This window comes from Solanum lycopersicum, chromosome 2, assembly GCF_036512215.1.
Source record: "Solanum lycopersicum chromosome 2, SLM_r2.1".
Lineage (NCBI taxonomy): Eukaryota > Viridiplantae > Streptophyta > Magnoliopsida > Solanales > Solanaceae > Solanum > Solanum lycopersicum.
Window position 1 is genome coordinate 42,071,479 of NC_090801.1, and position 22,759 is coordinate 42,094,237.

Here is a 22,759-nt window from a genome sequence, read left to right on the forward strand (position 1 = left end):
GGACGTTATAATATCTGATTAGTTTTACTTTCCACATTAGTAACCTAAATAAGGTAAACAACATAAATCTCACTAGTTAAGAATTTAATTATGTGCTTTTTCGTGAGTATTTTTGAAAGTACCGTTCATGCAAAATTATGGTCCAAATATACATGCATTTCGGATAATTGGGGTTCATACATAGTTGTAATTTATTCTAGATATACTATATTTAAGTGTATTTGCAAGGCTGATCTGACTCGCTCACCTACCTCTTTCCCTATTTGTATTTCAAAATATATCTGAGAGCAAAAATACATGTATCTAGGTGTATTAAATTTGAGGTCTGATATTAAATTATTAATTTATGAGACAATGTGTATTTATTTCAAACTATAAGAAGAAGAATTAGTTAATAAGGTATGAAGGTTTGAGCTACTTCACTCCTTTCTACCTACATTTAGCTAGGGTAGTTCTTCTCGCCATGTTAAGAAATTTTATTTTCCAACCAGTAAAGTGTATATCAAGTTTGATATCTTCCCTTTATTTAGGAACACTGAAAAGAATTTTGAGGAAAATGAATTCCTAAGGTTAGAAATATCAAGTATGACTTCTACATTGTCCTGCATTGACTAAGTTTGATTACATGATACTGATATTAATCAAATTCATTTCATTCAACATTTTTGTGTAAATTATGTTTGGAAGGTTTAGTTCGTTGCTTTAAAGTTATACACACGATCAATCTAATAATATAATATTATAATTTCATCCTTAATTTTTAAGAAAGAAAATAATAAGATGAATTCACTGAGGTTAAGTTGGTATTACATTTTAAAATAATATTTATTTAACTTTATAAAGATTTTTACTTATTTACGTATCTGGTACACGCACAACGCGCACGCCCAAAAATTAATAAGATATAACAATCAACCCAATATATACTCTTTTTAAAAAACCAAACATCATTCGCTTCTGATATCCCTAGCATGTACAACTAACAACATATATTATATATTAACAAAAAATATTATCAGACTTAACAAAATATAAAATTCTAACTAGAAGAATAAACTTCGAATTTGGTGCAAGTTGTTTTGGGGGGGTTTTATAAAGAAAACAACTAATATTAGGTGTTTCACGTGTTTCAACAATTAGCAAAAATTCATCACTCTTTAAGTTGAAGAAATAACTTTAAAACCCTTTAAAAAGTTAAACTGCACAAACCTTAAATCCTTAAATCCTTAATTAACGCATAAATATTTAAAATCTTAACCAATTAAACAAAATGAAAAGCAATTATAATGATAACTTACTGTGAAATCAGGCGTTTGAGGAAAACTTTAAGTTAAGTTTATATTTGTCAAGTTCATTAACAATGATTTTTTTACTAGATAGCATATAAAATACTAATAAAACATACAAATAAATGAAAGTAAAAAGTATATTTGACACTTTATTATTACAAATAATAAAATTAAAAAATAAAATAAATAATCTGATATTAAATTGATTCGCTTAAATTATTTCTCGAGACAAGCAGATGAGTCCGTTTGAACCCTAAATAGGAAAAGGTTAAGGTCACCATATAATTTATCTTTCACACTTAATTGTTGTCCAGGGTGTCCAAAAAGAAATGTTTTAGCGGTCAAAAAGATAAATATTCTAATGCACACAATCATTTTTCTAACATAAAATGTTAGATAGTTCGAGTGAGCGCTAAGCCATTGTCTATATCATCAAGAAGATGTACTAATAACCCTGATTATTGTGATCAAGGCAAGACAGAATCTTCTTAGAAAAAGCCCATGTCATTGGGCATGAACCGAATAATGAACTTGGTCTTTGAGCAGTCCCTTATGTGGATAAATATATTATGTATTTTTTAATGATACTTTTTTTTCTAGAACCCCTATAAAATAGAATTATTGTTTTTTATTTTTTTATAACATTTTAATTTCATCTTTCCAAAAGACATATACAACAATATTTTGATACATTTGACATAATTTTAAATTGGGATCATAAAATTTAAAAAGTTATTTTATTTCTTAAATTTCATATCAAGTCAAATTAGATTACTCTTTTTTAAATAGAGGGAGTAATTCATCTACTCTAAAAGGGGACAAGAACCTAAGGCTTGCCTGGTGTAGAAATATTTTGTTGAATAGAAACTGTTTGTTGCTTCCAATTACGCCAAAGATGGTGATGCATAGCATAACAAAACAAGCGGTATGCCCGAAAAAACTTTATTATCTTAGATAGAAGGAACTTAGTCCTATAAAAAACAAAAAGAAAGATGAAATAACAACAACAATATCAAAGATAATGCCTTTTTGGGAAAAATAGCCATTGAAGTCATTCGGTACAACAAAAGGAAAAATGACATAACAACGATATTAAACCTAATACAGTTTTTTGGGCAATAGCCATTGTCACTACGAATATTAATTAATTAGGATCGACATTTATAAGCCTTAAAGGGTTTTCAACATCACCTCCACCAGCATGTTTAATAAATTCGGCTGGTGTCAGAAAATAACCATGACAAATACAAACCATCTTCACTTCTCCTCCCCTGTTATACGCGTATAAAAATCCTTCAGTCTTCTTTCCATTTGGTCCATCACCTTTAGTGGAAGCACCAGGCATTTTGAGCAAGAAATTTCTGAGTCCCTCTTTTCCCGAAAAGTCGAGTGATTGCTCATTAGTAGCTTCAATGGCTGCTAATACCAGATGCTGCATTTGCTCCAATGTGCCACTGACTGGAGGTATCTCATTAGAACTACCAGATGCACCTTCAATGAAAGTTCCATCAACTGAAGGAAAAAAAAAATCTTAGTTTTGGACGAAAGAAAATTAAGTGAACAAAAAATAATGAAAATGGAGAAATTAATTAAATGGAACAACTCAATTGAATTTTTGATCACTTTGATTAGGTAGGTGTTGTTGAGTTTCAAAACTAGTTCCAGTTGAACCAAAACTTCCTACAGATCCAGATCCACCAGGTGACGGCAAAGAAGAGGTTCCATTCCCTTTATTTTCCTCAACAACTATAACATTCTTTAGTTTATCCCATCTATTCTGCTGCGTGTCCCCGCGCGTCTGTGTCTGGAGGTCCCTCCTTTCCTTCCAGCCCATCCCAGTCTCCATTGGAGGCAACGAAGCCATCCTATTAACAGAAAATGGATCACTCATTTTCCCCCATTCTGTTTGAGTCTCCATTGGCGGCATGGAAGCTGCCGTCGTCACAGAAAATGGACCACTGATTTGCCTCCATTCCATCTCAGTCTCCATTCTACGCCTGCACTCAATTTCAGTCTCCATTCTACGCCTGCACTCAATTTCAGCATCCATTCTTTGCCTCCAAGCCATTTCAGTCTCCATAGGCGGCAACAAATTCTTTTGCCTCCAATACTCCATTTGAGTCTCCATCGGGAGCCCTAATGTTAAGTCTACACTTACATCCTCTACAATCCTTTTTCCTTTGTCTTGATGATTAGCTTTCTCCATTTTAGCAAAACCTGAAAGAATCGACAAAGCTATTGAATTTCAAACTAAACAAACTTAATAGGAAAAAAAACTCTATTAAAGTATGAAGTTGATTTTCAATGATGCATGATGGAAGAAACCTTAAGATGTTTAGGAGATTATAAAGGAAAACAAATCAAGTATGAAAGTGGAAAGAACGTGAAGAAATTTTATTTCTGTGGGTTAAGTGAAAAATAACAAAATAGCCCTGTGCTACGTGGTTTAAGGAGGTACTTTAAGAATTGATTCAAAAATATTGTCCGTTGTAATTATCTAGTGAGAAACAAAATCAAACTTTACACGTGTCTGAAAAATCACTGCATGAAAATTTGTGAAAAGTTTTCACTTTCACACTATGGATAGGAAAATTATTATTTATGCATTTCTTTAATTTTTTTTTGGGAAAATTTTATTATAAATGTTATATTATCTTAGGGCAAATTTTATTAAAAGTTATATCATCCAATTATTTAAACTCACGGAATTATTGTTTATTTTTAAGTTTTTATAGTTTAAAATGTAAGAGGATTGTTCATTTTATTTCTTTATAGTTAACATTATTTTTAAGGAGGTTTTTTACTACTTCACAGATTGATTAAATATAAAAAATAATGTGTACTCGAAATTAGTTGGAGCTCTGATATGGACTCAAAACACTAAGTAGGAGACAAAAACAAATATATCTATTAACAACAGGTGATTTTGAGTTAACAAGTAGACAATCATCTGAGTTATATTTTTTAGTTTTAAGAAAAAAAGTAAAAGTGTTTTGATTGATTCTTGAATACCAAAATAATGATTTTATTACTATGAGTTTCTGTCATTTTTAATTTTTCGTTCGCTTTTTCTGAAAATCACTAATTGTATTATGCTTAATTTAAGCGTTTTTTAATGATTTGTTTGTTATCTACATTTTTTAAGTTATTCTTTCTTCTGTGTTGGAGATCATTAATGTTATGATATTGTATCAATGCATATCATAATATTATCAACGCGTATAATACTAACTTAAAATATATGTATAGATAGATATTGAACAACTAATCATTGGGCTTATTTCTTATTAAAAATATTAGAAATAGGAGACGATGAAATTAGGTCATTACTATAAGCTCTGTTAATGATCAGTTCAATGTTATAAAGCAATTGAGAATATTAAGTTAAGTGTTGGTGTTCTAATATAATCCAACACAATGAGTCACCAAGCGAAACACCAAGCGAATCAATCTATCTTCACGAAGTGAATTTCTTAATTCATATATTTCGACTTAAATAGCAACATATTTAATGATTTCATAAGTATTTCGAGAAAGATATAATACATACGAAACTTATTTTTATATTTACGTGCTAGAAAATTATTACTGACAAATCGAAAAAGAAAAATTCAAAACATATGTGTAAAAACCAAAATATCAATTATTCAAAACATTTGTTTCATTAGTATTCTTTCATTTTGATATTTGAATAATGAGAAAAGAACAACAAAAAAAAGTACAATATGATTTTTATATTTGTACATATATTGAAGTAATAACAAAACCCCATATGCATGTAGTTTGTTGAAATAAAATAATAATAATACTTGGGATTCGTTTTATGTTTTATGATTGGTACCGTACTCATTCTTTCTTACATGCCATCTTCATTGAACACATTCATTTTTATTCTTATATATTCAGTTGACGGAATTCTTATAATAATAATAATAATAATTAATATTAACAGGAGTTGTACTAATTTTCTAAATATAAATGTACAATTCAAAAACATGTCGCATCATACTAATTGTTGCTCACTGGAGATTTTTGGTAAAACACTTCCCAAAATTTGGCAAAACAGTTTTTAGTCGCTACTTAAAAGTAGTTTTTACATTGGGTGATCAAAAATAATTTTTTTTCTCACATAAGATTTTTCTTTTTAGAAAAACATGCTAGAAAAAAATGTTTTTTTAAAAAATTAATAAATTTTAATAGTTTGATGAAACAAGTTCAAAGCTTCGGTCCTACTTTATCATATTATCTGTATATCAAGGTTTTTTTATGCATTTAAATAAAAATATGTGATAACATTAATCATAATAAGTTTAGAGGAATCTTAATAGCTCAATTCAGTTGGTTGGTTATTTAAAATTTTACTTTATCAGTAGAGATTCGATTCTTCACCCTGCAATTTTCTTTCCTACCCCCAATATAAATGAAATGAAATCATGCAAGTTTAAATCATCCTTTTACCTTTCCTAAATACGCACTTAATTAATACTACTTCACTGGTAAAATAATCTTCACTTTATAAAATTATATAGAATATATTATTGCTATTATGATAAAATAATAATGATGATTGATCATGAAAAAAATTAATAAATCTTTTTTTATCTTTTTAAATTTTAAAAATAAGTTCTATTTGCTAAAGATACTAGATAAATAATATGATTAGGACTAAAGATGTTGGAACTTAGTTTTATAATAAGTCGAGTTGTCCACCTTATATTCGATAAAATGACATTATTGTTTTTTTTAAGGGAAAATACATCAATTTCCCTGAGCTTGTTTTGAAAAATCAACAACTAATTTAAACTATTAGAAGTATATATTACAATTTTATTATTTAAAAATAAATTTAATACCATTTTAAAACGTGTAACACTACTCTTACCATATGTGATGTATTACAATAATTGCTACCTCAACACTAGTATATATGTAAGCTCCATATCAGTAACTATATTCTTTTTTGTTTGTTTTCTTTATGATTAACGTTTATTTTATTAATTTTATATTTTATACTAATTAATTTCTATTTAGTTATTAAATTTTTTAAAAAATTTTTTCATCCATTAATCCTACTCACTTTATTTGTGATCTTGTAAGAAAAATTACTCATTTCAACTCATACCACAATTTTCTTCGTCTTTTCCGCCAAAGAACACCACACTCATCACCACCACAACCTTCACAACGGCGCTTTCTCTTCTTTTCTGAAAAACTAGTAGCCACCAAACAACCACCCAAACCACCAGAGAAAACAGGTACTAAAACCTCAAATCAACCATCGAGAAACATCGAATGAAATCCTTTCTCCTTATCCCTTTTTTATTTTATTCTTTTATCTTATTTTGTTGGTATTCCGGCAAGCTCAAATCAATCAATCACCATTTTGATGACGTTCCAATGAGTTTTCAGATTTGAACAACTAACAAACAATCACAACAATCAACACCACCAGACTATCGTCGTCGTGATGCTTTGAGGTTGTGGAGGTAATGAGAGTTTTCATTTTTTATTGCTTTTTATAACTTTAATTTTCCTTACTCACGTGTTACTTTCTTTGTTAGTTTTTTTTCCTTTTCAATTTTAGGGGTGAACAAATTTACTTTTAAGTTATTTAGATATAGAATAGATCGATATGATAGTTCAAATAACTAAATTTTCAAAGAAAATTAATGTCTTTTCCTAATTTAATTATAATAAAAGTGTGAGAGGGATAAACATCGTGACATGAGTTATATGAGGGTGAACTTGCTTGTGTGGTCTTAGGAGGGAGTGCTAGTATGAAGAATCCCATTAAAGTATAATATTTTTTTAAAAAAAAATAAGAAGTCTTTTTAAATAAAATATATACCTCTATTTAGAAATCGAGTTAGGTTTAGATAAATAGAAGTGGAAACTTTGTAAGTTAGAAAAATAATATTCACTTGAAGAAGTTATTAAAATTACACTTTGAACTTGAAACTTATTTTGTGATTTTTTTCTGAAGAAGGCTCAGTATAACCAAATATTATTAGAAAACTTACAGAATTTTCATTAGTTAATTTGGAATAAAATATTTAGAAGCATTTTGGTTTGCAATAGTACAAATTTAATTAAATTTTGATGCGTCAATATATACCTACATACATATATCTCGTGATAAAAGGATATGTATAGTTTAGTTTATATACTTTTTGATGAATATTTAATATGTTAATTATTCTAACATATTTCTTATTATAATTAAATGTATTTCTTATGTTTATTAAATGTCCTAAATAGTCTTATTTGACTTTTTTTTATACTCCTCCCTATTTATAATACATATATTAATTATGAATCATTTCCTTACAAAACAATTCTAAATTAATTTGCAAATACCACTTTATTTATGTTAATTTTATACATTTAAGTCCGACTTCTTTTTTTAAAAAATTCAATTTACATCCTATATATGATCTTTTTTATGTGTTTGGTAGTAGATGATGGATACACTAAGTAATGAATCTTTTTAAAAATATTTGTGATGTAGTATTTTGTATAAGATTTTGACGATTTTAAGAATATTTATATAAAAATCAGTCACATATGCAAAAATAAAATAAAAAATAGCAGCGCAACACAATATGCAATTCATAATATATGTATTAACAAATAATTACTTGATTTAACAAGAAATAAAAAATTCTAACTTCTACAAATAAACTTAGAAGTATCTAAAATAGTTAAGACCTACCTAACACATAAATAAAACAACTAAAAATTCTAAGGTTTTCAAGATTTATCAACAAATTAAAATTCTAAGTAAAAATATAACTAAGTAATCCTTAAAAAGCTAACCCCAAAATATTAATTAACACATGAATACTACAATTCTTACCGGAAGAACCAAAATATACATAATCAAAGAGTGATAACATATATATTAACATATAATTGTCAGCTTTAGCAAGAAATAGATATTCTAACTTGAAAAATAGACATAGAAAACCTTAAAGCTAGCAGTTGATAGCGAATCCTAACACATTAAGAAAATAACTTATATCACTTGTTTCAAAGTTTAGCAAGAAATGAAAAACTTGTAGTCGAAAAATAACAAAAGAATCCTTTAAAAATTTTAACCCCAAATCCTAATTAGCACATTAAATTATAATTATTTTTTAATAACCCATGTTCCATAAGGTCCGACTTGCACATGCTTGCCATCCTCTTGTTACAAGATATAGTCATACAGAATTCTAACTCGAATAATAAAGTCAGAAAAACTTAAAGATAGTAGATACACCAAATCCTAGCACATAAAGAAAACAACTAATATCAAGTGTTTCAATATCTATTTTCAAAATGTTAAGTTGAAAAATAACTTAGAAACCCTTTAAAAGTTGTTAGGTTCTTCTAATTAAAGCTTAAGTAAGCACCACATAGCCAAAAAAAAACAAGCAGAATGACCAAAACATAACTTAATATATCTCTGATAGAAAGGACTTAGTCTTCTACAATAAAACGAAAGATCAAATAACAACGATATCAAAGCTAATGCCTTTTTAGATCATAGCCATGGAACTTTTTTGGTACAACAAAATTAAAGGAAAGATCACATAATTACCATATTAAAGCAGCTAGTCCATTTTTAAGTAGTCAAGAATTATATTTATATAGTTTAAAGGGTCCTCAACATCAACGTCACCTCCACCACCATGTTTGACAAATTCAGCTGGAATAAAAAAACTAGCATGACAAGCACAAACTATCTTCAAATCTTCTCTCTTCGTAAAGGAGTATAACAAGTATCCTTTCGTCTTCTTTCCATTTGGCCCGTCATAGAAAACAGAAGGCATCTTGTACAAGAATTTTCTCAGCTTCTCTCCAACTTCTTTAGCACTTTTCCCTGACAACATTTATTATTTTTCATTAGTAGCTTCGAGAAACTTGAAAAGGTTAATCGATACAATTTTTTGTGAACTTATACAATTCTTTTTAGTTGAGTAAATAAAGAGTGTTTCAACAAAAGAATAAAAAGGAAGAATTTTTTTTTACATAGATTAGGTGGTTGTTGGGTTTCATACTCAGTAAAACTTGAAGCAACACTTCCTTGTAATCCAAGTGAAAACAATACAGAATAATTTCCATTAGTTATTGACAATGAACGGTTCAATATCTTCATTTTTTTTTGAGTTAATGCCCAAATTACCAATTAATGAACGCCCTAAATTCAACTTCACATTCCTTGAATTTTCTCCAGTTATGTCCATGTTAGGAAAATCAAAAAAAATGAGGGTTACTGAATTTCAAACTAAAAATATTATAACATGGATATAGAAAAATTTCTTAAAAATTTCAGGACGAAGAAACCATTAAACCACTTAGCAGATTATAAAGGAGAAGATTCCAGAGTGCAAAGGTAGAAAAAATGTGAAAGACTCTTGTATCCCACTAGGATGAGAAAACATGTGAAAGACTCTTGCATAAATACCATGACCCATATTTTTTATTTTTTATTTTTTTCTTCTTTTTTTTCTTTTTGTTACTTTTTTTTTTCCTTTTTTTTTTGTTTTGTTTTTTGTTTTAAGTTGTAAATTTGTTTTTATAACCCTTTTTTTACCACTTTTAAATAAAGAGGAAAAGGTTAATTAAATGTTAATTTTTTACTTTATTTTATTGGAAAAAATTATTAAATGTTATATTATCTGATTAGTTTTTACTTTTGGCATTACTAACCTGAATAACATAAACAACATAAATCTCACTAGTTAAGAATATAATTATGAGCCTTTTCGTGAGCTTTTTTAAAGAAGTTGTCAATCGTGTAAAATTTTGGTCCAAATATACATGTACTTCCGATAAACGAGGTTCAAAGTTAGTTGTAAACATCCAAGTGTATTTTCATGTCTCTGACTCTCTCGCCCGCTTCTTTTCCAATCTGTAATATATCTGATAGAGTATACATATATCTAGTGTATCTACTTTAAAATCTGATATGAAACTATTAATTAGCGAGACAGTATGTAGTTATTTCAAGCTATAGGGATAGTAGTTAGTTAATAATGTAAGAATGTTTTTCGTAATTATGAAGATTTTCAGTTTAGTACTTCCTTTATCCATGTTAAGTGAATTTTTCAAATGTGACATATTCCTTACTAAAAATATTTTTGTTCATAACTAATTGAAATGCTACTTTCTACAATTGTTCTTTAGATCATTTTCGAATTATTCTCCTATAAAATGTAAAGTAGTTAAGAACCTCATTAAATGAAGGATATATATGAAATTCCCCAACATTTCTCTTAAGTTTCTATCAACTCACTTATTTTAAAATTCTCAAAAATTTACACAATAAAGAAAAAATTAATAAATTTATATCTTTTTAACAAATTCTGATAAACTGGCCACAACGATTTTGTGTTAGTGGTGTAGGAAGTAACGAGTTTAAGGATTTTTGAATTAGGTTTGCTTGCTAAATTTGAAAAATAATGTGTTAAAATTGTTTTATTTATATTTTAGGGTTTAAGGTTAACTAATTTAAAATATTCTTTAAGTTTTCAGGTTAGATATTTAAATTCTTGATATTGAATTTAGAGATTAAGAGGTTGAGGAAGAAAATGAACATATCTAATATATCAAGGGTTAAGTAGAATGAATCTCAACAAATGGAGGAGAAATTAAGGACTATGGGGATTGAGGATAGTAATAAGGATTCTAATTGTAGTGAAACTAGTTGCACTAGAGCGAAGTAATTACAGAAGTGTTAGAATCTCGTTGGGTATATAGGCTCATTAAGTAAAAAAAAAGGAGTATTTTGAGATCTAAATTATGTGAAGTATATTAAAACAAGAAGATAAAGATATTGATGGGAAATACACATTCTCATAAAAGGAAGCCAAATCTAAGATTACAATAATAAACCAAACTAATCAATATTTAAATTATAAATGCATCAAAAAAAGTGATAAACTGGACATTTTTTTTATCATAATAATCAACTACTTATAACATAAATTTTTGCTTGTTTAATGTCACCTTCATTTGTTATATCAATCAAAATTTTACAAAATACACCATTAATAATTGACATTGAACATCACCCCCCTCAATGTTGTGCCTTGCCATTTTTCTTTTAGTTACAAAATATTAATTCTTTCACGAGATATTTTTACACATTCAAATCACTTATTGATTTACTTTAATCTCTAGAATCATAAAAAAGTTTTGTTTTTCTTAATCCATTTAGAAATGATTGTTTTTTTTTCTATTGAAATTTGATATTCAACTCTGACTTACCTCTTGACCTAAAGGTAGGTATTTTTTTATTATATTATTCATAACATTATGATATTAACAACAAATGAAAAGAGACATAAATCCTAACCTCCTTTTAGATCTTAGGACAAGAAATATTCTATCCTATTAAGATTTTGATCTAGAAATTTTAACAAAAGAAAACAACTATATTAATGCATTTAAACTACAATTTAATGCATACTCAAAAATAAAATTATTTGAGAGTGATTCATGACCAGGCTATTGGATTTTTATTTGGAATTGTCATGTACATTCATACTTAATTAATTTTCGAATAAGGAATCAAGAAATGAAACACAATAAATGCAAAAAAATAATATCATTAATTAGTTCGTTCCTAAGTTCTAGATCACATATATAAAATTCCACCCTTAAACTCTAAATTCTAAATTTATTGAGACTCAAAAACATAAAAGATCATCCATATATTCCAACATAAAAAAATATCAACATAACAAAACACAATATCAAACGGCTCACATATACCCCTACCCTTACAAAATGGCTCACATATACCCTTCATTAACGAAAGTTAAATAATTAGTTTTAAATTTATATTTATTACTTTTAATTTTTAAAAAAAAATTATTTAATGATATATATGATTCTTCTATAAAAGTTCATGGTATATTTTAATTTTTTTCATACATAAATTATTTTTTGACTTCTTTTATTATAATTATTTGAGTTTCTTATTCTTCTTTGTTTTTTCTTTCATTCCTTAGTTTTTTTTTTTTAAAAAAAAACGATTTTTTTGTGTGTATTGTAATTTAATTTCGTATTCGAAAATTTTTTTGGTCATCTACAATAAGTTTTACAAGAAAATTAGTGAAACATAAATAAATTTGATTATCAAAATAATAATTATAAATTAGTCATTGAAACAACAAAAAGTCAAAAAATATGTTTGACGATCATTAAATTTACTCATATGGGATTATATTTTTTGGAAAAAAATAATAAAAATTTATATTGAATTTTTTTTTTCATTTCCGTTAGAGGAAAAGGGTATATGTGAGCAATTTGTTTACAAGTAGGGGTATAGATGAGTCACTTTCATCACAAGGGGTATATCAGCTCTAAATGACAAAGTTGAGGGGTATATCAAACCTTTTTCCCAAGAACATATTAATTTAAGGAATTTCAGTACGTACCTTCAAAATTTATTACGAAATGAAAACCCTAAGTTAAAGAGAAAACTTACAAACCCTTAAAAAAGTTAACCCCCAAACCCTATAATTAACACATAAATACTACAACTCTTACGAGAAATAACAATATATTACATAATCAAAAAGGATGGTTAGAAAATGACATCTCTACGACATTTAATCCTAAAACTGGGCATCTGGGCTTTGTCCAGGAAGATTAAGCCATTAATATGTGAAAAAAGGACTAAAATACACATTTTATTTTATTATTATTTCTGAAATTTTTTTACCATTTTTAAAAAATTACAATAATCTGTCAAATATATTTTTATCTTCTCTCGGGTATATCCCTCCCCTCTCAGATACATCCCTCCCATTAAGTAATGCACCATTCACAATCAGTGAATTATGTATCCACTGGTTTTCGATGTATCTGATATCCTATAATAATTTAAAGAATTTTTTGTAATTTGAGAATCAATAGGGATGTGTTATAATTAGCTCTCAACATATAAAATTTATGTAATTTCATAATATACTATATAGCAATTCATTAAAATTATTGTAGATGGTTGATATGTTAATCATTATGGCCCATTTTGTAAAATAGTCCACTACTTTGTTGGCTTCTCTAAGATAGTGAGTGACATTAACATCATTCTTATTAATTTCGAACGATAGTTTCTTTTAGAAAAATATTTTTAAACCCCCTTTAAAAAGTTAAAACTCTAAAGCTTAATTAACACATAACTATTGAAAATCTTACAAGAGAGGGAAAAAAACACTTTTATAGGGATAATTAGAAATTGACATTTTTTTTAATATCTAGACAAGCTAGGCGAGAAAAATGAATTGCTTAGTTTACTGGTCCGAAATCGCGCAAATTAATTTTTAAAAACTTATTATAGATAGCCCTATTAGTTACATAGTGAAATACTTGCTTTGAATTTGTGATAGAAGAATTTCCTAACAATATATACAAAAAATAAGGGCTATTTAAAGATAGTTTCGGTTACCATTATAAGTTCATATTTTTTCAAAAAATCTTTCATTACATTCAAAAACACGTAGAAAATAAGAGAATTCTACAAATGAAACTTTAATCCTTTATATTATCTATGAAACATAGAGTACTCATAAATCCATTTGTCCGAATTCGAAATTGTAAAACTATAAGAAACTCTAATCAGATCAATTATTTAAATAAATCCAATTATAATAATTATTTTTCTAACTCATTTTTCATAAGGTTCGTACTTTCATAAGCTTGTCATCCTTGAAAAATATCTAAGAAAAACTTCAAAAATGTTACTTGCTTCTAAAAAAAGGTCAAATTAACATTGCATAGAAAAAAAGAACAAGTAGAATGACCGAAAAATAACCTTAATATAGTTTTAATGGAAGAGACTTACTCTTCTACAACAAAATAAAAGATCAAATAACAACGACATCAAATCTAAGGCCTTTTTGGGCAATAGACATTGGACTTATTTAGTACAACAACAAAAGAAAAGATCAAATAACAATCATAATAAAGCAACTAGTCCATTTTTCAGGCAAGAACTATATCTATATATTTTAAAGGGTTTTCAATGTCACCTCCACCACCATGTTTCACAAATTCAGCGGGGGTTAGAAAATTAGCATGACAACTACAAACTATCTTTAGATCTTCTCTCCTCACAGACGAGTATAATAAGTATCCTTTAGTCTTCTTTCCATTTGGTGAGTCATAAACAACACAAGGCATGTTGTGCAAGAAGTACCTCAGCTTCTCTCTGACTTCTTGAGCACTTTCCCCTGACAACACCCGTGATTTCTCATTAGTAATTTTGAGAATCTAATCGTTACCATTTTCGTGAACTTACACTTATTTTTTAATTCAAGTAAATGAAAAGTAAAAAGGGAGAAATATTTTATACATTGATTAGGTGTTTGTTGGGTTTCAAGATCAGTCAAATTTGAAGCAACACTTCTCTGTGATCCACTTGATTCACCTGAAAACAACAAAGAATTATTTTTATTAGTTATTAACGATGAATGATTCAATATCATAAATTTCTTAGATCTAAACTCTCAAATTACCGTTCAATAAACACGCTACATTCAGATCCACATTCCTCATGTTTTCTCTATTTTCTTCGATTTTCTCCATATTAGCAAAATAAAAAAAATTGAGAGAGATTGAAATTTAAACTAAAAAATTATTCAATGGTCATAGAAAACTCAATGAATGTTTCAGGGAGGAGAAACCATTAGGAAATTTAGGCGATTATAAAACTAAAGGAGAAACTTCCAGTGTGTAGAGGTAGAAAACATGTGAATCTATGGATAAGTGATCAAAAGTGACACCTGTTAATTGTAAATTCATTTTTACAACTTAGGAAATTGCTCCTAAAAGGTAATTGATCAAAAGTGACACGCGTGTTAATTGTAAATTCATTTTTATAACTTTTTTATCAATTTAAAAAGAGGAAAAGGTTTATTAAATGTATTTTTCTATTTTATTTTATTGGAAAATTTTATTAAATGTTATAATATCTGATTATTTTTACTTTCGGCATTACTAACCTAAATAAGGTAAACAACATAAACCTCACTAGTTACGAATTTAATTGTGTGCTTTTCGTGAGTATTTTTGAAAGTATCGTTAGTGAAAAATTTTGGTCCTTATATACATGCATTTCGGATAAATGCAGTTCATAATTATTTTTTAATTTATTTTAGATATACTATATTCAAGTGTATATGCAAAGCTGATCTGACTCTCTCGCCGATCTCTTTCCTTATTTTGTATTTCATAATATATCCGAGAGCAAAATACATGTACATAGGTGTATTTAATTTGAAGTCTTTTATATATATATACATATATATATATATATATATATATATATATATATATATATATATATATATATATATATATATATGTATATATATATATTTATATATTTTTATATATATATTATCACCATATGGTTGTGAGATTTTTATACTGATGAATAAAATTACAAAGGTAAGAAGAGCTTAAGCTCAACCTATTGTTTCAGAAGCTGCTACGCTAAAAGTAAGGTTCTAACAAAACTATTCAAGTTTTGCACAAATATACAAGATCAGTACTATACAAAATACTTGTCTTAGGGACTCTATTTGTATAAGATCAAGTTTGTAAGTCCGATGACTATCGAAAGTAGGTGAGCCTGTGCAGAAATAAACAACTTCTTATTTATAAATTATTAATTTATGAGACAATAATAGTAATTTCAAAATATCAGAAGAAGATTAATAAGGTATGAATGTTTGTGCAATTATGTAGTTTTTTCAACTTAATACTTTCTCTAGTACAGTTAATTAAGTGAATTGTTGAAATAGGACACATTTTTAAGAAAAATAGTTTAGTACATAACTAATTAAAATGCTACTTTCCACTATTGTTATTTAGACTATTTCAATCTATTCTCCTATAAAATGTAAAGTAGTTATAAAACCTCATTAAATGAAGGATAAATATGAAACATGTCCCAACAATTCTCTTAAACTTGGAACAATTCACCTATTACAAACTATGAAAAATTATCAACAATTCAACTAGAAAAAATAATAAATATATCGTGTTTAACAAATACTCATAAATTGGCCACGATGATTTTGTGTTAATGATGTAGGAGTTAACGAGTTTAAGGGTTTCAGAATTAGGATTGCTTTTTAAATTTGAAAAATAGTGTTAAAGTTATTTTATTTATATCTTAGGATTTGGGATTAAGTAATTTAAAATATTCATACTTAAAGTTTTCAAGTTACGTATTTAAATCCAACTTAAATTCCTGTTATTTGATTTAGAGATTAGGAGGCGGAGGAAGAAGATTAACATATCTATCGTATCAAGGATTAAGTGGAATGACTTGACTACTCTGAGAGCTTAGGAGATGGAGGAGAAATATAAGAACTATAATGTTATTTTTACCCTTTATATTGTGGTACACTAATAATGTACGGAATATTTCATTCGTTGTTTTAGCCTTAGCAGATTTGTCTATTGGGTTCGAGATGTTAGAAATAATTATTTGTTTGATTTCTTGACGCACACTTAGTGGACGAGGATAATGTATTATTGTCAACCATCTACAATAATGCTATTGACTATCATCTCTGATTCCTTTAAGGTTCCTTTGAGTTGGAGAATTTGAAACCCATGGATCTGTCCAGAAGTTAATTGATTTTCGTCCCCTACTATCTAGTGAAAGCATTCTTTGAACTCCTCCCAGCCTTTTATTATGTTTTTTCATATTAGAATCATTCGTTTCCTATATGTATAGAATCACTTCTAAGTCCCTTGAATTTGATGTAAACAACACGAATAGTATTTGCTTATAGAGTCTTAGGGTTCTTAAAGAGTCTCCACGCTAGCCGGCTAGCATTGATGTTGCACCTCTGAACACCTACACCACCTTCTTTTTAACATTTCTTGAGCCCCATATAAAATTTCGTTGAATTTGGTTCCCCCACCCACCCCCTTTTGGTTATGTTGGAAGATAGCTTAGCTAGCGGCATCATGTAAGTCGGATTGTTATTAAGGGACAATTTAGCTAGCGTGGTTCTTCTCCCCATGTTAAGAAATTTTGTTTTCCAACCGGCGAGCTTGGATTCATGTAAGTTACCTATATTGAAATGGAAGACGCATGTTTAGAATTTAGGATGTAGGGTTTAGATAGTGTAAGAGATAATAAGAAAGAGTATAGGCTCGTCAAGTAAAAGTGAGGAGGATCCGAGAGGTATAATAAAAACAAGAGTAGAAACATATACCAACTGATCAATATTTATATTATATAAAAAACCAAAAAGTGATTAAATGATATATTTTTTTATCATCATCATCAACTACTAATAACGTTTTTGTCAATTAAAATATTTGAGCTTTAAGGAATACACAATTAATCTGTTAAATTAAGTCTTAGGCCTAACTCATACCCGAAAAACTAGGCTTGAACGAATATTTTTTCTTAAGTAAATACATAAATTAAGGTTTTCCCCCTTCTAATATTAAACTAAAGAACATGAAGAGTTGCAGCTAAATAATATATACCATTACCAAGTATGAATTTGTCATCTTGGGTTCTTCCACTTGGAGTTCTACGTTCTCCTATGGTAAAGTTCCTTCTTTTCCCCTCATTTTCCACCTTCTACTGTTTGTTTGTAAGATTTTGTTCATTTATATATTTTTTCAAATTAGTCTATGACCTGAGAGTAACAGTAAAGTGTATCGCAAGTTTGACATCTTCCCTTTATTTAGGAACACCGAAAAGAATTTTGAGAGATGAGAATTCATAAGGTTAAAAACAACAACTTATCAAGTATGACTTCTACATTGTCCTACACTGACTAAGTTTGATTACCTGATATTTACATGAATCAAATTCATTTCATTCGACATTTTTGTATTTTTTATAACTTATATTTGAAAGGGTTTGATTCGTTGCTTTAAAGTTATACACAAAATCGATCTAATATTATAATATTATAATTTCACCCTTATTTTTAAAGGAAGAAAATAATAAGATTAATTCACGAAGGTTAAGTTTGTATTATATTTTAAAATAATATTTATTAACTTTATAAAAAAAATTTCTTATTAACATATGTGGTACATGCACAAGGCGCATCCCCATAAATTAATAAGATATAACAACCAACCCAATATACACTCTTTTTAAAAACCAAAAATCATTGGCTTGTGATACCCCTAGCATGTACAACTAAAAAGATATATTCTATATCAACAAAGAATATTATCAGACTAAACAAAATATAAAATTTTAACTCAAAAAATAAACTTAGAATTTGGATAAGTTGTTTTGGGGTTTTTATAAGGAAAACAACTAATATTAGGTGTTTCAATAGGTGTTTCAACAATTAGCAAGAATTGATCACTCTCTCAGTTGAAAAGTATCTTTAAAACCCTTTAAAAAGTTAAACTGCACAAACCTTAAATCCTTAATTAACATATAAATATTAAAAATCTTAACCAATCAAACAAAATGAAAAGCAATTATAATGATAACTTAATGTGAAATCAGCCGTTTGAAGGAAACTGTCACGACCCAAAGTGAGCCGCGAGTGGCACCCATACTTACCCTCCTATGTGAGCGAACCAACTAATCTAAACCCCAACATTTCAACCATAATAAACAGAATATAATGTGGAAGACTTAAAACTCATTAATATAACCAATGAATAACTTCTAAAATTTAATACTTATTATTCCCCAAAATCTGGAAGTCATCACCACAAGAACATCTATCCTCAAATTACTAAATCTAAGAGTATCTAAGAAACTAAAATAGGTAAAGAGATGGTCGGTGTCTGAACTTCAAGACATCAAGACGTGAAAGAATGAATCCAGTCCGAGCTACGAACAATAGCTCACCCTGAAATCTTATATGCTGAAGACTGGCTAGAATTGCGGACGAGTCGAAGTTGATGGCACGTTTGTTGCACTCTGCAAATAACAAAGAAAGAAACATACAAGTAGGGGTCAGTACAAGGCACAAGTACTGAGTAGGTATCATCGGCCAACTCAAAATAGGAAGCAATATATATCAGATAATAGCATAAAATCAACTACATTACTCAACAGGTAACAACAACAAGTACCATAACCATTGGCCACAACCCAAGCACATCTATGAGGACTCACGCCTCCACAACATACTCGTTTGGGAAATAGGTTCTTTAAATCTGAGTATATTAACCTGATTCAAGATTCATTCTTTTTACTATCCTGGTGTCGGAACGTGACACTCCGATCCTCTACTACTATCCTGGTGTCGGAACGTGACACCCGATCCTCTATTACTATCCTGGTGTCGGAACGTGAAACCCGATCCACTACTACTATCCTGGTGTCGCAACGTGACACCCGATCCACTATTACTATCCTGGTGTCGGAACGTGACACCCGATCCACTATTACTATCCTGGTGTCGGAACATGACACCCGATCCACTATTACTATCCTGGTATCGGAACGTGACACCCGATCCATTACTACTATCCTGGTTTCGGAACGTGACACCCGATCCATTAACCTCATTCTTTTAGTTCATCAAGCCTTCTTTTATACCAAGGCATCATCATTAACAGAGAGGGTTTTGGGTTTAAGCTTCACAACCTCATCTTTCCAACCCATTACAATTACATAATCACATCATGCAAGCATACAATTAAGCAGATAGAAGACTTTACAATACTACCCAATACATATCATTCGCTTTAAGAGATTACTATGAAATAGCATAAACCATAACCTACCTCCACCGAAGAATTCGTGATCACGCAAGCTACTCCTCAAGGTCTTTGCTTTCCTCTTCGTTCGCTCTTCTCTCGCTCGTTCTTCCCTTTCTTCTGTTCTTTCTATTTTTCCTTATTCAAACTCTTTTTCTTTTACCCTAATTACCATATAATTAAGTATAAAAGATGGTAAAAGTAACCCACTATTTATTTCAAGGTTATCACCTTTAACCCCCAAGTAATTGAATTATTAACATTAACCCACTAACTTTATGATCATAAGCAGGAATAGTCCAAAACACCCCTTAAAAACTTTTAGCAGAAATCCGACCCAGTCAGGGTTACGCAGTCTGTGACGGTCTGTCATGCCTGCGACGGTCTGTCCTGCTGAGTCTTCACAGAGTTCAGAGACTCAATTTCATTAAAGAGTCTGTGACGGTCCGTCGTGCCTACGACGGTCCGTCTTACTCTTCCGTCGCGAAGTTCAGAGAGTTGTTCTCAGTACCCAAATTTCTAGAATCTAAGTATTTTGGAACGAGACACCCTCGGCTGTCCGTCGTGCCCATGACGGTCCGTCGTGGGATCCGTCGACCCAGACAGTTATTACCAGAAATAAACTCTACTACTCAAAATGACTAACTGGTCGTTACAATAGATACCAATTTACCCATTGTTCGTCCTCGAACGATCACAAGAAGAAAAACAAGGGCGAAAAGGAGTACCTGAATATGTAAACAGGTGTGGGTATTTTTCTTGCATATCAGCCTCTTTCTCCCAAGTGGACTCTTCAATTGGTCGATTCTTCCATTGAACCTTGATAGATGCAATATCCCTTGACCTCAACTTGCGGACTTTCTCTATCTAAGATAGCAACAGGCTCCTCCTCATAAGACAAATTCTCATCAAGAAGAACTGAATCTCAACGAATGATCTAGTTTCCATCCCCATGGTATCTTTTCAACATAGACACATGAAATACCGGGTGCACTCCTGACAGTCCTGGGGGCAAAGCTAATTCATACGCTACCTCCCCCACGCGCTTCAGAACTTCAAATGGACCAGTATACCTCGGACTAAGCTTACCTCGCTTACCAAACCGCATCACCCCTTTCATGGGTGAAACCTTCACTAAGACTTGTTCACCCTCCATAAACTCCAAGTCTCTAACCTTTCGATCTGCATATTCTTTCTGCCTACTTTGAGCCGCTAAAAGCTTTTCTTGAATGCATTTCAATTTATCTAATGATTCCCTCAGAAGGTCAGTACCCCAAGGTCTAACCTCAAATGCATCAAACCACCCAATGGGAGACCTATATCTTCTCCCATACAGTGCCTCAAATGGGGCCATATCAATACTTGAGTGTAGCTATTATTGTATGAGAACTCTGCTAAGGGTAAGAAGTTATCCCAATGACCACCAAACTCTATCACACATGCACGAAGCATATCCTTCAAAACCTGAATCGTTCGCTCAAACTGACCATCAGTCTGAGGGTGAAATGCAGTACTAAGATCCAACCTAGTACCTAATTCAGCATGCAATGTTTTCCAAAACTTAGAAGTAAACTGCGTACCCCTGTCTGATATGATGGAGAGTGGAACTCCATGCAATCGAACAATTTCTGAGATATAAAGTTTGGCTAACTTCTGTGCATTGTAAGTCACCTTAACCGGAATGAAGTGAGCAGACTTAGTTAACCTGTCAACAATCACCCAAAAAGAGTCATACTTACCCATTGTCTTTGGAAGACCAACCACGAAGTCTATTGCAATTCTCTCCCACTTCCATTCAGGAATGGGCATTCTCTGAAGTATCCCTCCAGGCCTCTGGTGTTCATACTTTACCTGCTGACAATTCGGGCATTGAGCAACGAAATCAACAATGTCACTCTTCATCCTACTCCACCAAAAATGTTTCTTTAGGTCACGGTACATCTTGGTTGCACCAGGATGTATAGAATACCTTGAACTATGATCCTCTGCAAGAATAGTGTGAATCAAGTCATCGACGCGGGGTACACATACCCTTCCCTTAATCCTCAAAACACCTTCCTCATCGATTTTTGCTTCTTTAGCCTCTCCTCGCAATACCTTATCTCGAATCCGGATCAGTTTCTCATCAGTGAACTGCTTTCCTTTAATCTTACCAAGAAAGGAAGATCTTGCCTCCACACAGGCCAAAAATCCTCCCTTCTCATTTACTTCTAGCCTCATAAAGTCATTAGCCAGAGTCTGAACCTCTCTAGCCAATGGGCGTCTAGAAACCTGCAAGTGGGCTAGACTTCCCATGCTCCCTGCCTTTCTACTTAAAGCATCTGCCACAATATTAGCTTTTCCTGGATGATACAAGATAGTGATATCATAGTCCTTCAGTAGTTCCATCCATCTCCTCTGTCTCAAATTCAAATCTTTCTGAGTAAAGACATACTGTAAACTACGATGATCCGTATAGACTTCACATTTAACCCCATATAGATAATGTCTCCATTGCTTTAATGCAAACACTACCGCAGCCAACTACAAATCATGGGTCGGATAATTATGTTCATGCACATTTAATTGCCTCGAAGCATAAGCAATTACATTCTTCTCTTGCATTAGCACTGCACCCAAACCTGAATTGGATGCATCACAATAAACAATGAAATTCTTACCTTCCATTGGCAGGGTAAGAATTGGTACAGTAGTCAACAAGGTCTTGAATTGCTGAAAACTTTCTTCACATTCGTCCGATCATACAAATGGAACACTCT

At 30.1% G+C, this 22,759-nt stretch overlaps 2 protein-coding genes across 2 annotated transcripts; both read right to left on the reverse strand.

Annotated features, from left to right (window-relative positions):
- Positions 1–2,433: 2,433 nt before the first annotated feature.
- Positions 2,434–9,163, reverse strand: LOC138342040 (ninja-family protein Os03g0419100-like). Its single transcript, XM_069294221.1, has 3 exons — positions 8,953–9,163; positions 2,913–3,506; positions 2,434–2,801 (listed from the first exon to the last, which is right to left on the reverse strand). The coding sequence occupies exons 1-3, from the start codon at positions 9,161–9,163 to the stop codon at positions 2,434–2,436; spliced, it is 1,173 nt and encodes a 390-aa protein (XP_069150322.1).
- A 3,198-nt stretch (positions 9,164–12,361) lies between these two features.
- LOC112940977 (ninja-family protein AFP3-like) lies at positions 12,362–15,160 on the reverse strand. Its single transcript, XM_026029750.2, has 3 exons — positions 14,801–15,160; positions 14,638–14,712; positions 12,362–14,515 (listed from the first exon to the last, which is right to left on the reverse strand). The coding sequence occupies exons 1-3, from the start codon at positions 14,868–14,870 to the stop codon at positions 14,268–14,270; spliced, it is 393 nt and encodes a 130-aa protein (XP_025885535.1). The 5' UTR covers positions 14,871–15,160; the 3' UTR covers positions 12,362–14,267.
- Positions 15,161–22,759: the final 7,599 nt, after the last annotated feature.

Coding starts and splice junctions, on each gene's coding strand:
- LOC138342040 (XM_069294221.1), bottom strand. CDS start 9,163: ATGTTGTCAGGGAAAAGTGCTAAAGAAGTTGGAGAGAAGCTGAGAAAA. Junction 3,507..8,952: donor TGTCAAACATGGTGGTGGAG/GTGACGTTGATG, acceptor CGATTCTTTCAG/GTTTTGCTAAAATGGAGAAA. Junction 2,802..2,912: donor ACAACACCTACCTAATCAAA/GTGATCAAAAAT, acceptor TTTTTCCTTCAG/TTGATGGAACTTTCATTGAA.
- LOC112940977 (XM_026029750.2), bottom strand. CDS start 14,870: ATGGAGAAAATCGAAGAAAATAGAGAAAACATGAGGAATGTGGATCTG. Junction 14,713..14,800: donor TGTAGCGTGTTTATTGAACG/GTAATTTGAGAG, acceptor TGTTGTTTTCAG/GTGAATCAAGTGGATCACAG. Junction 14,516..14,637: donor CCAACAAACACCTAATCAAT/GTATAAAATATT, acceptor GGGTGTTGTCAG/GGGAAAGTGCTCAAGAAGTC.